Source organism: Scomber japonicus, chromosome 15, assembly GCF_027409825.1.
Source record: "Scomber japonicus isolate fScoJap1 chromosome 15, fScoJap1.pri, whole genome shotgun sequence".
Classification (NCBI taxonomy): Eukaryota; Metazoa; Chordata; class Actinopteri; order Scombriformes; family Scombridae; genus Scomber; species Scomber japonicus.
This window is the reverse complement of record NC_070592.1, coordinates 19452298-19469556: the sequence shown is the minus strand read 5'-3', so window position 1 is coordinate 19469556 and position 17259 is coordinate 19452298. Positions and strand designations below refer to the sequence as shown.

Sequence of the window (17259 nt, the reverse complement as noted above, 5' to 3'; positions counted from 1 at the left end):
TTTGTAACAAGGACAAGGAAGAAGGACATATGGACAGCCAGACAGATGAGCAGAGGGCTGTTTTCTTTCTCGGGCTGCTTGGTCAGAGTTGTGTTGCCTGGTGGGTTCCAGCGCTACAGTGAAGGCTTGGCCAGGCCATATTGGAGCAGGCTGGGGCCAAAGGGGAGCAAGCAAAGGGGCCCAAGACTACACAGACGCCAGTCCCACCACAATGAGCCACTTTAGGCCCTTGTGGTTTGGCCTCAGGGGCTGGCCGCCAGCTAGCTGGAGCTGTCTCTCCTCATCTTTTGCTTGTTCTCTCTATTTCCTTTTTTGATCTAGTCTCTCTCCCTCTTCTCCTATTTCTCTACATGTTTTGCTGGTTTGCCTTTTTCTCTGTATCCTGTTAACTTGTTCCCTCTTTTCCCCTCAAAATCCTGTCAGTAAGTATTGCCAAGCTTCACCAGTCCACAGGCAGACAGAGCTGAGGAGGATGGCACAAGTGGAGGAGGTTGTGTAAAGGGGAGGTTTGGGTAGAAACCTCTGGGGATAAATTGTGGAGGGGGGTGGAAGTTCACTTCGACAGGTGGACCTGTTCTAGAGACTCCCATCCCCCTCTCACATACTCACAAACTCATTCACACACACACACACACACACACACACGTATGCATACTTACCACACTCCAACCCCCTCTCCCCAGGGTCGAGAGGCCAGGGCTGGGCAGACCAGGCAAGGCAACAGGTACCTCAGGTGGAGGGGGGGAGTGTTGCTAATGTTACTCTGTGGCTAATGCTGGCTACTAACACTCTTCTGCTCTCTGCATAGTGGTGATGATCAGTTTGATTCCAGTTTTAATTGACTAATGGCATTACACACCGGTTTTAGACAGATTAAGTTACACTGAGTGATTTTTTGAAGACTAACATCAATCCAAGTGAGCAATAAAAAACGAATAACAAAAACACCTCTGCATGTATCCTTCATTTCAGGTGGAGAAGAGCAATGCATGAAATATGTGTATTTCAGTAAAGTTGTTAAATATTACATTTAAAGGGTTTTTAACTTTTTTATAGTTTTGCTGAAAGAATTACTCATTATTTTTCAATTAGAAGTCTGATAGACATGAATTATAGACATGAATTGTAATTACATCTGAAAATGAACTTTGAGATGAAACTTTTTAAAAGTTCTACATTACTGTGAAAAAGTTTCATGTGGGAAGAAATATTTGTCACTAGAAACTGAATTTGAATAATTTATAATTGAATAATTGCATTGAAACTGAATTTGAATCACATAACTTCAATTTGTGTTTACTTTTAATCATTGCATTGAAAAACTGAATCTGAACCAATTTGAAATGTATTTTTATTAGTTTGGAACTGCATTCCAATAAAAGTGAATGTAATATTATGAAATTGATTCAGTTGCTCTGAATCTGTATTAGATCCTCACTGAAAATTCAACTTTTAATACTTCCACATTCAGTTCTCACAATTCATATTCATTTTTTGCAATTCAATCTTGGATCACTGAGACACGGTTGCTGAGGAAGAGCAATCGAGTGCAGATTCACAGACTCGTACATAAAACCTGTGAATCGAGCCTTTTATGAACAGTAGCTTCTAGTTTCAAAGTTCACTAATTCTGGCAGTTTGAACTAATCAACCATATGATCACTTGTGCAGGACTTTCTGTTGCATTCAATCACAATTATATCTTAATATTATGTCATACTTTTACCATAAAATAATTTAACACAGAACGTACTGACGACATACTAAACCATCATTGTAATCTATGACTTTAAAGACATTTTTATTTGTGCGCCTTAAATTGTAAACCTTAAATTAAAAACATTTAATTTTCTTGTCAACATAATTTTATGAAATGACCATCATGCACAAATGTCCCGCTGTCAAACACTGTACAGCAAATATGACAAATGATTGATTTAATAGCATGCAATTTAGCTCGCAGATCTGGGGGAATTAAGAGTGTGGCATGCAAAGATGAGAAACGCACTGAAATATTTTCAGATTGGTGTAGAGAAATAAATGTCTGAAACAGCCGCTTGTCTTGTGTCATGTCTTTTTCCAGTCTGTTTTTATTTGTGTATTCAAAAGATCATTAATCTCTAATGTCTTTATTGTCTCTTTTCCTCTGTGCAAGCAGCAGTTGGGCAGTGACGGCTCCCGCCCCATCCTCATCCAGGTTGCAGAGTCAGTCTACAGGTTCGCCCTTGGATCAGTGGCAGGGGGTAAGAGTCACGCCCCATTGGCTCCCTGCATACCCATCCACTTCATCCCACCATCCACCCACCTCAGCTACCTGCTTGCCTGCCTACCTGCCCCCCCCCAACCCCCACCCTCTGCTGTCCTCCTAAGAAAAGGGTGAGAGACAGAGGACAATGGTCCCTTTATTGCCCTCTCCTTTGCTCACAAGAGCAACGGTCGCTCCCCTGCTTAAAGAGAAGTGCGCTCTCTCTCTTTCTTGTTCTCGCTCAATCTATCTCTATCTCTTTCCCTCTGTCTACCTTCCCTCTCTCTCTCACTCTGTCCTGTCTCTCGCCTCTCTGCGTGCCATGGGAAAACCCTCTTGTGTGGATTCTTTTGTACCTGTGTGAGTGATCAGAAGAGGGAGGATGAGGGTGTGGGGGGGGTGAAGGGTGGGTGCCCAGATCTTGTGTTTGGCTTCAGACTCCCCACTGCTTTGTTTTCTTTACTCCTCCCTTCCTTCCTTCATTCCTCTCCTCTCCTCCTCCTTGTATCCCAAGGGAGACAGCTTAATAAGGAGGTATGGGTCTGCCATCCCTTCTTCTCTCTCAGTCCCTCTCTCTAATTAAGTCTGTCGCCTTGGGTCAGTTCTTTTTGTTTGTGTCCGTCTGACTGGCCGAATACACCGCGACTCAAAACACTTCCTTCAATGTCTTTCTTAACATTACTCCTATAAACTTCCCCTTCTCGCTCCTCCTCTTTTTCTTTCTCCTCCTAATGGTCAGTTCACCTAAATTACAAAAAACATAATTTGTCACTCTTTACCTATCTCCTCATCCAGTTGTGTTTTGATTTGCCACCTTAATGTAATGGAGGAGAATGGAAGTTTGCAGCAACATCTCTTTCCAGAAGCAATGTTTCTCTTACTCTTAATAATCCACTGAATATAAAAGTTTACTTGTTTTAGCTACTTAATCTACATTTCTATCAGGTCATGCCAAATAGCTTGTATGAAAATGTTTTCTAAAATGAAAGAAAGTTACGAGAAAGTCATTATCATCAAAATTTCCCATAACCCAAGCAACATCTTTTCCATTCTTTTCCATGCCAGTAGCATTTTTTTAAAGGATTAAAGTTGCTGCCACTTCATTGGTACGGGCAACAACAAGCGGTACAAGCAAAAAAACTTCTGCACACTACAATCTGCAAAGTCAATCAATTAAATAATTGATTAAATTAAAATGTGGTTGAGGTTGTAGCTTTGTAGCATTATGTGACCCATTTAAAGTAAAAGCTATGGATGGCATGGATAATCTATGATCATAATGTCAGTACGCATACTGAAGTGTTCAATTAATTATAAATATGTAAGCACAAGTGTGGGAGTTGAATCTGGATGCTGGTTAAAGGAAGATATCAATCTTCTCAGTCAAATCTCTGTTTTAAAACTATTCCTTTAAGACAGAGTGAAGACAATAGTAGTATGATGATACCAGCAATATGTGTTAAAATAAGTGGACAGTATCTTCATAACATGCAATTAATATCTAAATGCTTGTTTTTTGGGGTTGTTTTCTTTTGATAGCTGTGGGTGCCACAGCCGTGTATCCCATCGACCTGGTGAAGACACGCATGCAAAACCAGAGGAGCAGCGGCTCTCTGGTGGGAGAACTCATGTACAAGAGCAGCTTCGACTGCTTTAAGAAGGTGGTCCGCTACGAGGGCGCCTTCGGCCTTTACCGAGGTCAGTATGCTCAAACACAAACTCAAACGCCCCATGTTCATACAGCCATATACACTTGTTGGTGCTAATAGGTCATGGTTACAAACTGTACTGTTGGCATCAAGCAGAATTTAGTTTGTTATATAGCTTGAATGTATATTATACATTCACTATGATGCAACATAAGTAGTTTGTCATTCTTTTTGTCATATAGGAACTCAGACAAAAGTATTTTCATCCGATTGTAGTGGCCACCATGGTCATGCTAGAGAGCAATGTACACATTTGGGTTTTACATTCAATATATGTTATTAAGTCAAAACAAAAATAAATTGGCCAAAATCCATCCCAAAAACAACTCACAGGCACCCAAATCCACAAAACAGGTTTTGAGAAGAAAAAAAAGATCTTAGATGGGAGAGAAAAAAGAACAAGTGAATAGTGAGGACAATAAAAGAGAAGAGAAGGGAGACGAGAGGAGAAGAAAAGTGTAGGGTGGACAGGAGGGCGGTGTGAGTTCACCTCTCTGTTGACCTGTCTCCTTTGAAGTGATTACCGGTTTTCTGCGGACTTTCAGAGCAGGACAATGAACGTCACACGCAAGGCCACATACCTTTAGGCCTGTGTCACAAAGTGGTGATGTCGTAAGTCTGAACTTACACACTCAAAGGAGCACATACACATCCAAAGCAGACACACAAGTATGCACCATGCAGCAACTACTTGGGCATGCAGGTACACACATACCAGGGCATGACATCTCTAATGACTACCTGCCCTGTCTTCAGAAACAGGGGTTAGTGTGTCTGCGTCCGTATTGTTGAGGTCTTAGAAGAACTGAAAAAAAGAGGACTTTTGAAATGGTGGCGGACCCTTTTTAAAATCTCATGATTTTGATTGACAGCTTTGGGCTCCCTAGAGGAAACTTGAATGCTTGAATTTCTGTGGGAAACACAAAGGCCATCAAGAATGGAAAAGGCTTCACAGACACAGAGACAGACAGGTCTGGCTCCAGATGGATGGCCAGACCAGTATTCTGACCGCCAAACTGTAGTTATGTAATACAAGTTGAAAGTGCCTTCACTGTCAAAAAAAATCTGCTTAGCGAAGAATCAGCATCGGAAAATTGGCACGGTTGCTTTTGTAGTATGATGCCGGGATCTCTCATAAACAAAACAGCACAAGAGAAACAGCGAGTATAGTTCCAAGATTTTTCCATGTCCGTGTGGGTGTATGTATGTGTATATGCTGTGTTGAAGAAAGTATGTGAGCACTTTGAAAAAATATTTCAAAAATGATTTTGGTTCCAAGCAGGTCCTTTAGCCAAGTTCCAAATTGAGTATATGATTATGTGTGTGTGTGGCCTCGCTGCACACAAACGACTGTAGATTATTAACTGTGTTTGTTACTTTCAGGAAATGTGTGTGTATGTGTGTGTCTGTGCTTCTTGCCTTTGGGCTGGGTAGGGGGCCAAGTTTCATTGTGCTCTGTTGTGATTATTTTGTTTATTTTTATCCGGCTCTGGGTTGTAATTGAGGTCTGCGTAAACTTTTGGTCGGTTTGTTTTATACTGTGCCCTTTTTTCCTATTCTGGGAAACAGTTTCTCTCTCTTCATCCTCTCTTTACCCCGTCTTCCTCTCTCTCCTGTTGCTACTCTGATGTCCCCACACTCCACATCAGTAGATTTCATTAGCGTCTGGGGGATCTTGTAGGGTCGAACGCATGCAGCGGGAAGCCGCACTTCATGTGGAGTGTGTGGAAGTGGTGTGTGTGTGTGTGTGTGTCTGTGTGTGTGAGAGAGAGTGTGTTAGTGTGTGAGTAGGGGGACCACAGCACTCTTTTTTTCTAATCATCTCGTCATTTCCTAATGATAGGTCTGGTACCACAGCTACTGGGTGTGGCGCCCGAGAAAGCCATAAAGCTCACAGTAAGTCACTGCGTTAGCAAGCACGCAGACATGCACATTGACACAGAAAGAGATCCAAGCAGTTATTCCATCGTTTTGATGTTTGATATGTATTTTATACACACACAACACACATATGAATGTGACCACATAACCACAGGACAGTTAGCAACATTACAATATACCTGCATCTGTTAAATGTCCATCGGGTCTCTTGATGAGACAAAGAATTTAATGTATGTAGCTAAAATTAGTAATAATATCAGTTACAACCAATACCTGATAATGTTTAATGCTTGTTAATAGCACTGATACCAAAGATGTACATTTAAATTAATACAAGTGTATCTTTAAGTGTAAACAAAATATAGTCTACTATTGACTATATTTATGTCCTGCATAAAATATTGTATAGCCTGTATATATATTAATTTGTTGGTCTTTGCATGATGTTGTAACTTTTGTGTTTCTAGGTGAATGACTTCGTGCGAGGAAAGACCAGGCAGAAAGATGGCACGGTCCCTCTGCCTGCTGAGATCATGGCTGGTGCATGTGTGAGTCTCAAATCAGGCTTTATGTAATGTAATGTGGAGAGTTAGATCATTAGAATTTAAGACTGTTAAAAAAAGACGATTCCATTTTTGATACTTTAACAGATGGTAAAAGTTGCTCATTAGAGTCAAGTTTCTTAAGAATTGCAAGCAATAAGGAAAATCCAAGGTACTCAGAGTTCTGAGTACACCCAGTATAACCTACACCCAGGGTGTAGATCCTGACTAAGGCGTTTAGCCAAAATGTGTTGGTGTCTGCCATGAAATATTAAATATTATTATCCACAAGACTCACAGTGCCTTGGATTTTTTCTCCTTGTTCAGAATTTAAACCATTTGACCATTGAGTGATACATTCAAGAGGTTTTTTTATACTAACAACTCAAAAGACTCAACAATCTGCGCATTTAGCCAAGACCCTATGTAAGACTATATTATAAGCAGACCTCCCTCTCAGGGACAGTTCCACTACTGGGACCACAGTGGTAATAAGACATTTGGCTTTTTGTGTTATTCCAACTATTTTACCATTTTAAATGTTTTGACTTTCACAGCAAAACTGTCAAATCTAATCAAATCTCATTTTATATATTACTTTGTGAATTGTGACGTGTAACTGTACATGATGTATTGAAATACAAAGATAAGGGCTGTGTCTGAAATAACTTCCATTACTCACCCAGTACTGTCTATATACTAGACACCCTATAGTGAGCAGTAAATTGAGATCGATACTTATCATCATTTTGCATCATTGCTGACAGCTGTTAAGTTGCACAATATTCTTACAACTGTAACATGCACTGTATTGTGGGATTTCTAGTGGAAAGCAGTATTCATTCCACTGATTTCCATTGTGGTAATTTTGAGGGCACGGAATACCTGTACTGGACAATGAAATAAAAATGTCTCAATGGTGGTGTTCACACACCTCATTGCCAGCCAGTGTTTTCTGCATTTTTTGTTTTACAAAAACAAGCAGAAAAGTAATTGAAGGCTGAAAGTAATGATGACTTTCATTATTAATCAATCAGAAAAAGGTGAAAAATGTTGATTACTGTCCAAGGTAACAACCTCAAATCTTGTCTTGTTTTATCCAAAAAACACAAAAGAAACCTGAAAATAATCATATGTATTACATTAGTTTGAGAGGCGGGAACCAGAGAATTTAAATGTTTTTTTTCTTAAAAATGACTAAAAACTATTATCTTTTTATCAAAACAGTTACTGATTAATTTTCTGTGGATTGACTAAGTGATTAATCGACCAGTTTTCGCAGCTCTAAAGTAAATTGTCCACATTGCACTGGACTTCAGTTTTTGCTGCATTAAAGTTGACATTTATGCTTGAAACTCTTACGCAGCTTGAGGAGAAAACAGAAGTACACAATGCATAGAAATATAATGTGAACTGCACTTGCTGAATTGTAGACTACATTTCAATATGATGCCTGCTTCTGTACGCGTCTTCTGAATAACTAAAAGAGCAGAGCTGAGACTCTGCTTCATCAACCAGTGACAATGTTTAATCTTTCATAACCATCACCTGTCTTCACTGAGATAAAGTTCTTGGTTGTCTTACTCAGATTCACACTGAGAAATTTTTCCTAAATCTGTCAGACACTGGAACTCCATAATAATGATTTCTAAGACAAGTAAAAGGAACCCTGTAGAGTTTTTGACCTTTTTAGTAGTTCTACAGAGCAAGTTTTTTTATGAGTTAATCCCCATTTTGTTTGTCTCCTGCTAACGGTTTCACAGCATTCTGTGTGAACATGCCCCTAGATATTCATCTTGTTTGCAAAAGTCTACGAGCATTTCACTCAAATACTGTCAACATTGAATATTTTAGTTTGCACCTTTTTTCTCATAATACCCCAAACATGTTGCCCCTCTCTCCCTCTTCATCATCCTGGCTCTTCAAAGTGCACTGTGCTGAAACGATGCTGTACAGTACACAGACAGTGTGTACAGTACTAAGGCAGCATACATCTCTTAACTATGTTTACCTGTTTTCTGAGTGCCGCCCCTCTGACAGTTGAGCAGACAGACATTGACCTGTTTTGAGGCCAGCAGTCACTGTTTGTTGATGGAACGTGTAGAGATCATACGTGAAAGAGCAAACGTCCATACTGTACATGTTTTCATGAGTGTGTGCGTGTGTGACAAACAGAAGAGCATACAGGTGCACAGACATGCACACGCACACACACACACACACACACACACACACACACATTTAAGGGAATGGACAGAGATTGACAGTGGCTGCTACCTGAGACTCCCGCCCCCAGTCTGTTACCTGCTTCAATCCCATCATAGGTTTTGATCACTGAGCTGTCACAGTCTACCCCCAATGCATGCACACACACACGCACGCACGCACACGCACACACACACACACACACACACACACACACAGAGACACACACACACACATAGTGGGTCCACCAAGCTCGCCAGCTTTAGCCTGAGCAAATGAAAGAAGGTCTTTCACTCAAGCCTCTTTTGATGCTGATCACTAAAGCAGGATACACAAGTCATTATAGGTTTAGGCCCACTCAGGCACATTCAATTGACCTTATTAGTTCTGGGAATATGTTTGAAAAATGTTTTAGCGCAGTTTATTTTCACGTGTTCTGGATATCGAATTTATTTGTTTTATATTTAAAGAGCACAACGCTTCACCTACAAGAAAGCTAATATACTGGAGATATATTGTCCACTGTACTGGGTGTGAAAAATAGCGGTTGCCTTTTTATACAACACATATGGATTCAGAAGCAGAACCATAACAGAAGCAGAGGGAGAGGAGAGGATAAATGTAGAGGAGAGGAGTGTGGATGGATGGATTTTTCCTCTTTTCCTCCGTGAGCCGTCGTGACAGCTCCTTTCATCCTGGCTGAGGCCCCGGTGTTAGTGCTGGCACTGCACTCTGCCTGCCACTTTATCTTACACACACACACACACACACACACACACACACACACACACATGCACATACACACACACACACACACAAGTCGAAACCCTCCTGAACTGTGTTTTAGCAAAGCTCCAGCCACAGCACATGAAATCTGTTTATATCATTTGGTAGCTGTGAAAGTGTTGGTTTGGACCACAGTGGCGGCCGCGGATCCGCAGTCTATAAAGAAGAGGACAGAACGAAAGGGAGAAAAACAGAGAAAACAGGGGACTCGTAATGTTTCGTGTGCACCTTTTTTTATTTCAAGCAGCTTCTTCGTCACCATCTTCATCTCATCTTTTCATTTCTTGCTCCTTTTAGGCTTTTCTCACCTACCCTTTCCTCTCCTCACCTCCTCCTCTTTCTCTCTCTAAACCTGCGGCTCAGCACCATTAAGCTCCAGTGTACGTTGCCAGTTTCTAATGATTATTTGGTAAGAATGGCATGCTCCGTTGACTGAGCTGGCTGGATGCTTATCTGGCAGTTACTGGCCTGCATTTTAAGACTTAAGTTACACAATACTTACTGGGTCATTGCTGAAAGGAGGAGTGGGGTGAGACTGAGAGTAAAAGTGCAGCAACACTGTGTTAGTATCCGTTGTAAATGTATCACAGTTTGAACGGTTGGTTTAAGTCTTTGTAATGACTCTGACGTGAATTATGAAAACATTATCGGAGAATCTAGCACACGCACACACGCAGGACTTGCACTTGTAGCACGAAGGCTGTTCAGCACAAATGAAAGTGTGATTGTTATTTATGGATGGTGGTTAATATTTTTTTTCCAGTTTGCTTTAAGTGAATGGTTGGCGTGTGTGTGTGTGTAGATGTTTTGGGAGGGGGTCCTTTTCTGCTCTCCAACCAACACACACACACACACACACACATAGCCAGGAGCTGTGGTGCGTGCATAAGGTGCTGACGTCCCAGGTTTCTAAGGATCACCTTGCCTTGTAATTACCTGGGAATCATCAGAGGGCTGCCGACGCTGTCACTCCATAATCACAACTCTCAACCTCTCCACCTCAACCTCGACCTTCCTGCACTTCTCTTGTTTTGACTACACCTCTCTCTGTTTCTCTCTCACTATCTTTCTCTCTCTCTCATTAGCTCCCTTTGTTTATTTGTCTGATTCTCCCCTTTTTACTGTCCTCAAAGTCCAATGTTTCCAAAGGTAGTTTCCACAGTTGAATAGAGCTCTGCCAAAATAGGGCACGTGGGATAGTGACTCGCACAAAACGCTTTGCACCGTCACTCGTTTCATCTCATGTTGTCGGGTCTAATTGTCAGCTCATCTCTCTGAACAATGTTGTTGTTTACTCTCCTTGAGTAAACAACATCTCCATTTCCTCCATCTCCAATCTCATTAGTGTCCAATTGAATCCGCCAACACTGTTAGGGGCCAGAACCAATAGCCTCTTAATGCTCGCGCTATTAGCCAACATGTAATCAACTTGGTTATTTCCATAAAACAAGTCATAAAGACTTAACTGTGAGATGTAGCAGCAGCCTTCCTCCTATTCACAGCCTCTTGCTGGTCTTGAAAGTAAAAGCGTAGCCCACTATACTTACTATTATTTAAAAAGCAGCTGCACACACCTTCAATGAGACGATTATGATTTATCTCCCCCCCCCCCCTCCTCCCTTATCTTAGGTAATATATGGTAACACTTTATTCTGAGGGACTTTTAGCAAAAAAAAAAAAAAAAAAATTGCCCATGTTGCAGATTGGAGCTTGATGCCTTCCCGTAAAGCATGAGTCGATGAACACAATCCATCATTCATAACGAAGCGAAAGAAGGAGGAGAGAAGGGGGAGAGAAACAACAACAAACAGGACCAGGCCTATTTAAGACAGGGATGGTGCCATGGCAACCGATTGCTATCTAATTGCGATGTGCTGCCCTTTTGCGTGTAGCTACAGTAACCACTGGCAACCGTAGCGAGAGAGAGGGACAATATTAGAGAAGATGAGAGAGATCGTTTGAGAGGAGGTCAAAGAAAGAAAGAGAGTGACAGAAAGAGAGACAATACTCCAAAGATGGCAGAGGAAGAGACTGAGACGATGAAAAAGGAAAATTGAAGACGGACAAATCCCAGCAATAAAATGTCTTCAAACGTTGTAAAAATTGCCCAGTATCTACAAGAATTCTGGAAATGCTGTCAAGTTCCCGGACGAGACACAGTTAAGCGTTTGTCTTGCCACAACTCCACCACAGCTACCTCTTATACTTTAAAGCCCTGCCGACCTGAAAGGCAAAGAAACCAGTCTGAACTTGCAGCAGTACTGTCGCCCTTCCTTCACAAGTACAGGTTTTGAGAATGGTGTAAAGTAAGACAGTTGGACAGAAAAAGAGAAGTCAGAGTCGCCGCAGGGTCTGTGTGGTGAAGACAAACAGCTGACAGACTTGACTGCATCAGCTGGATTCCCGGCACTCTCCTGTACTCTCCTCCTCTCTACATGTTTGTTTTGCAGCTGTTTTGCTGAGGCTGCACGACTGTGAAATTACATCACTTGTTCTCACACGGTCTTGATTTTATTATAATTCTATAGTTTCTTTTTAATTAATTTGTTGAAATGAATACCTCTTTTCAGTTGAGCTCAGGCAACACACACACGAAATCTCACGTTACACCGATGAAATAAATATTGAAATAGAGTATATCTAGTCCGTTTCTTTTTTAAGTCAGTCATTTTCATCTCTTTTTGTCTCTGTTCCTCCAGGCTGGTGGCTCCCAGGTAATCTTCACCAATCCACTGGAGATTGTAAAGATCCGTCTGCAGGTGGCAGGAGAGATCACCACAGGGCCGAGGGTCAGTGCCCTGTCTGTCATCAGAGACCTTGGCTTCTTCGGACTTTACAAGGTGGGAAATGTTGAGGTCAAAAGGTGCATGTATGAATCATCACACACACACAATGTAACCAGGTGCACTGATGTAACCAGCGCACTGATGGGCTCATGTCATTTGTTGATGTAGCTTGTAGTGGTTGCTGATATGGAGCTGTGTTACTCATTGTTATAACCTGTGTGACCCAGTGTCTGAACCACACGTGTTTTTTTTTAAGGTTTAAAACTGCTGCAGTATTTTTAAAACATATGATCGTGTTATTTCCATCAGCACACAGAATGTAGTTTTTAAGACATTCAATTTAATACATGAAATTTAAATGCAATATTAATATACAATAAATCAAGAGAGACATCTCTCTTGAAATAAAAATACATATTTTACATACAATAAATTTACATCTCAGTTGTTCATTTCATTTATTCTGATGTATGTTACTGTGGCTGGTTTTGGAGTTATTGTTTAAAGTTATTTGATATTAATGCTAACGCCCATGTCATACTAAATGTGCCAGAGAGGCTCATTTGTGCAAGATTGTATGCAGAATGAAGAGCAGCACTTTATCCTACAAAGCAAGCCTCGTTGTTAAAACTGGGTGAAATAATTAGAGTTAAAAAAACCTCTTCTTTTAGTCTTTAGGGTGGCCATTCATACTGGGGGCAGTGACATGTAGTTCATTACGAAGGAAAATGTGGGGAGAGCATCATTTTTGGTATTTAGGAGGATACTGGGCATTTACTTTTTTGGTGACAAAACACTTGAAAATTTGACAAAGAAAATTGCATTTATCTGTAAATTGGATGAAGCTCAAAGCCGAAACAGATTGTACATTACTCTGAATTCATGTTTGATTTGTTTCTACTCAGTTAATAGTCAAATTGTTGCCAGACGTCCAATATCCACTGTATTGTATTTTCATCAGCTTCACAACTTCACAACAATCCATTATTTCTCGTTACTATTATGACTTAATCGTATGTGATTTTCTATTAACTTTTGCACAATTATACATATTACCTTACCCCACATCAGCTATCATTTAAATCAACAATTCCATGTGGTCTTCTGTTCAAGAACAAGAAAAGGCACAATTCCTGCTAAAAGCTGTATTTAACCTTAATTGCCATAATTGGTATTTTTCAATGGCACAGGGTAAAAATTACAGCGCACTGTTTGAACATATTAGGGTAGTGTGATATTATGCACCCAACATATTGTAAAGGAAGGACGAAAGCTTACAATGTCATATTAGTGGCTAATATAGCAATGCTGTTGTGTTATAGAAATATTTTCTTGGTAGTGCTGACATGAGGGCAAGTTTTTCTGTAATTTTTCTGTATTTTTCTCTCTGCCTTTCACATACGCACACTGACACGCAAACACACACAAACACATGCAGCTGTGGATTTTGCTATCAGACAGAAGAGCTATAGGAATCAATGAACGAGCTGTGGCTACCGCTAACATTAGCAGCTTAACTGGCTACACAAGGACAGCCCTCAGGGTGAAACAGAGCCTAATGTCTAATGAAATTACATAAATTAGTCTTAATGGAGCTTAGCAGGAGAGATTCTGCTTCAACTGTAAACACAATCAACTGTGAAAATGTCAATCTTGTACCTGTGGTTGTATTAATTAGCCTAATTTTAGTTAAGTAAGATGATTTTTGTCCTTGTTGTCAAATTTGAATTAGTGAACGATCTTTGGCTGCTTATTTACAACACTGGACTGTCATGTTTCCCAGCTTGTCTGTGTGCTGTCTCTGTCTCTCTGCTGGTGTGGCCACCTGTCAGCACAGACAACTTCCATGTAAACCTTTTGGTTTTGTTAACAAGGCTGTAAAAGTATGTGGAGTCTCCTCTTGTCTCGTCTACCTGCCGACCTGTTTGTGTGTGTGTGTGTGTGTGTGTGTGTGTGTGTGTGTGTGTGTGTGCGTGTGTGTGTGCGAGTCCATATAACTATTGTCTCCATTCAACTGTCTGTGAGAATGCTGCTCAGAGCTGCACTAACCACAAGAGTGTGTGTTTAAACATGTGCATGTTCTTGCACACACACACTTTTGCGCTCGTCTTCTGCAGCGTGCACGGAGAGGAGACAAAGTGCATTGAGAAAGCCGTAGCAGTGTTGGCTGTGGTGATGGTGGTGGGGAGGTGGGGAGGAGACGAGCTCCAGCCTGCAAAAGCCCCAGACGGGCTGGCTCCGGAGGGGCTGCACCCAGGCACAGAGCTGCCTTTGTCAGGGTAATTATCCTGACGCTCACCCTCCGCTGGTGGAGCTACCGGCTGGTAGGGTGGCTGACACTCTAGCGCCACCATTCATCACTGGGGGAAAGTTGTCATTGTAGGAATATGGATCCAGATGATGTTTCATGAATATAAAGTCAAGTTTAAATCGAATCATGTGCAGAAGTTAATCAGAGATGTGAATTTGTAGATAGATTTAGATTTTGTCTCTTCTCACTGAACGAAAAGTTATGCATGTCATGTTGGTACAAAAGGATTCACGTGGACATATGTGCATACTCTCTCTGGATCCGTTCTGCCAGTGCATTACCCAACACAACCCAACACCATTACCCTAATATTAAGGCTGCTGCTCCCAGTCCCTGTGACGCTGCTTGTCTGTCCCGCCACGATAGAATCTCCTAGCTTTCAGCAGCACTCGGGCCCCAGCCAGCGAACAAGAGGGACAGGCAGACAAGAAGTGCCAGAGGAAAGAGAGGGAAAGAGATAGCCCAGGTATCTGCCAATCCTGTGTGTATGTGTGTGTATGTGTGTGTGTGTATGTGTGTGTGTGTGTGTAGGAACCAAAGGATTATCCCACAGGAGTTAAATGAAGCCTGTCCAAAATGGGGAGACCCTGCCCAGCTCTTTAAACGCTTTCTGTTGACTGTAGTTACTGTATCAAGAAGGTGGCAATGGGCCAACAGGCTTGAAATGCATCAGGAAACTAAATAGTCTTGATGATATAGTGTTGTTTACAGTGGCAGACAAGGAGCCATCTTCTTCTCCTCTCCCCATCCCTAGATTTATTTCAGTCAGCCGATCTGTCTTTTTTTTTTCCCCCCTCGGTTTTGTAGCTGCCTACCTCACCTGCTGCTGAGGACAACATATGGAGCGTTTTCACACAGAGACACGTGTTTTGTGTTTTTTTGGCATGTTGTGGTTGATATTTCATGTAAGAGTTTTGGAAGCAGGTCCTTTTTGCATTTGAGCATCTGGACAGTTGATGTTTCATATTGTTGCAAGAAAAAAAACGATTCATCTTTTAAAGAGCCCGGCCAGCAGTCAAGGTCTGAATCCCCCCGAGCTCCATCACTCTTCCTCTGCTACCGTTTCCTTTTTATCTTTGTTTTCTCTTTCTGAATGTTCAATTCCCATTCCAATAATATGATCTGAAATATCTCTTTTTGTTGTTCTCCAGGGTTCCAAAGCTTGTTTCCTGCGGGACATCCCCTTCTCAGCCATTTACTTCCCCTGCTACGCTCACGGCAAGACTTACTTCTCTGATGAGGATGGGCGGATAGGGCCAGCCAAGATGCTGCTTGCTGGAGCTCTGGCAGGTAAAACACTTGACCCCTAGCGCCTTTATACTTCAGCTGTCAAGGGATAGAGAAGTTTAATCAAGCTTAAATGTAGCGGGGAGTCTGAAATTCCCAAATAACATCAGAATTGTACCTGCGGGATCTTTGGATAACAATCAAAATCAAGCGCACCTTTGTGTATTTTCTGAGATGTCATTCAGAGTAGTGATTCAATCCTGAATATGTACACAAGAATAAGAAGAAAACTAGTAAAATGTCTCCTATTTTTTTCAGTGGTAAAAGTAAATAGTTCTTGTTTTTTACTTTGAATATGAACTTTATCCATCAAACATTTCTGAGTAAGTGCTATGGAAATATGCATTTTTCCTCTTGACATTTGATTCTTACCAATAGCAGCGGGCTATTAAATGATCAACTTGTGTGATATGAAAAATTAAGTGTTTATATATTTGTGGGGGTTAAACAAAGTGGAATTTCATATCAGATATCAATTTATGTTTGACCTTTCTCTTCTTTTTTTTCTTTTTTGTTACAAATGAAGCAATCTGAGAGAATCACAGAATCACAACTCATGTCCTCTCTCAGGCAGGTCACACGTAGACATCACTTCATTTTAGTGGGTCATCAGCAGAAAAAATGATCCAATTAATGACATGATGCATTGTTATAGTATGAGCTTATAGGTAACATTATAGGTAAGCATTTTGGCATGTAAAATATCTGACTGTCCCTAGTGAACCAAAGTCAGCTTCAGTCCCTGAGGAGAACAGCAGCGCCTTGAAGTTCATGAAAAGAAATGTTTGGAACAAAGTGTGAGAGCAGGTCTCACTCTGCTCTCGCCTCAGACCTCCACAGGCTGCAGTAACAGTAGCAGAGCTCTGAGTTTGGAAGCCAGGCAGCCCCTGACCGCAGGCTCCATGGCGGTAGCTGCTAATTAGAGCGCTGCTCAGTGATTGGGGGACTGAGGTTTTGGAGCCCTGCAGCAGGGAAGCGCCTCAGATGCCTGCCAACCAGGCCGGCAGGGAGGCTTTCCAATCCTAATATGTTGTACATGCACATACACGCATGCATGCAAGCACACTAGCACACACACCCACACAAACTGTGGTGTGCATACTTTATGCATGTCAAAATGTATACAGTCCTTTTTGTGCTATTTGTGCATATCTATGTTTTAATACTTGATTTATCCAAAAGAAAACATTAATAACAGCCCAGCACTCCCCTGTCAAGGTTTTTGAACATTTGCATAAAAAGATTTCTATTTGTTTTGAATCCTCAGAGATGTGTGAGCGGCAGCACTCTCTTTTTGACGCCGAGGCATGGCACAACACGGAAAAATCATAAATTTTTTCTCCCTCCTTCATTTTTTACTTTGGTTTCTCACCACAAGACTGGCAGCCACGGCCCACAGACTCCGAGCTGAAACCAGCTCCATGATTTCTTTATTTTTTTCATTACATCGACACATTTATCATCCTCCTTTCACATGTATTTATCAGCGGTTTCAGCATTCTGGCAA

The 17259-nt window shown here is 41.3% G+C and overlaps 1 protein-coding gene across 1 annotated transcript in view; it reads left to right on the top strand.

The window, feature by feature from the left end:
- Positions 1-17259, top strand: part of LOC128373916 (electrogenic aspartate/glutamate antiporter SLC25A13, mitochondrial) — a 45911-nt gene that overhangs the window by 24058 nt on the left and 4594 nt on the right. The window contains exons 10-15 of the mRNA XM_053334112.1: positions 2156-2243; positions 3785-3943; positions 5798-5850; positions 6303-6383; positions 12068-12208; positions 15617-15755. Coding sequence (XP_053190087.1) covers positions 2156-2243; positions 3785-3943; positions 5798-5850; positions 6303-6383; positions 12068-12208; positions 15617-15755 — 661 coding nt within the window. The remainder of the gene's footprint in view (positions 1-2155; positions 2244-3784; positions 3944-5797; positions 5851-6302; positions 6384-12067; positions 12209-15616; positions 15756-17259) is intronic.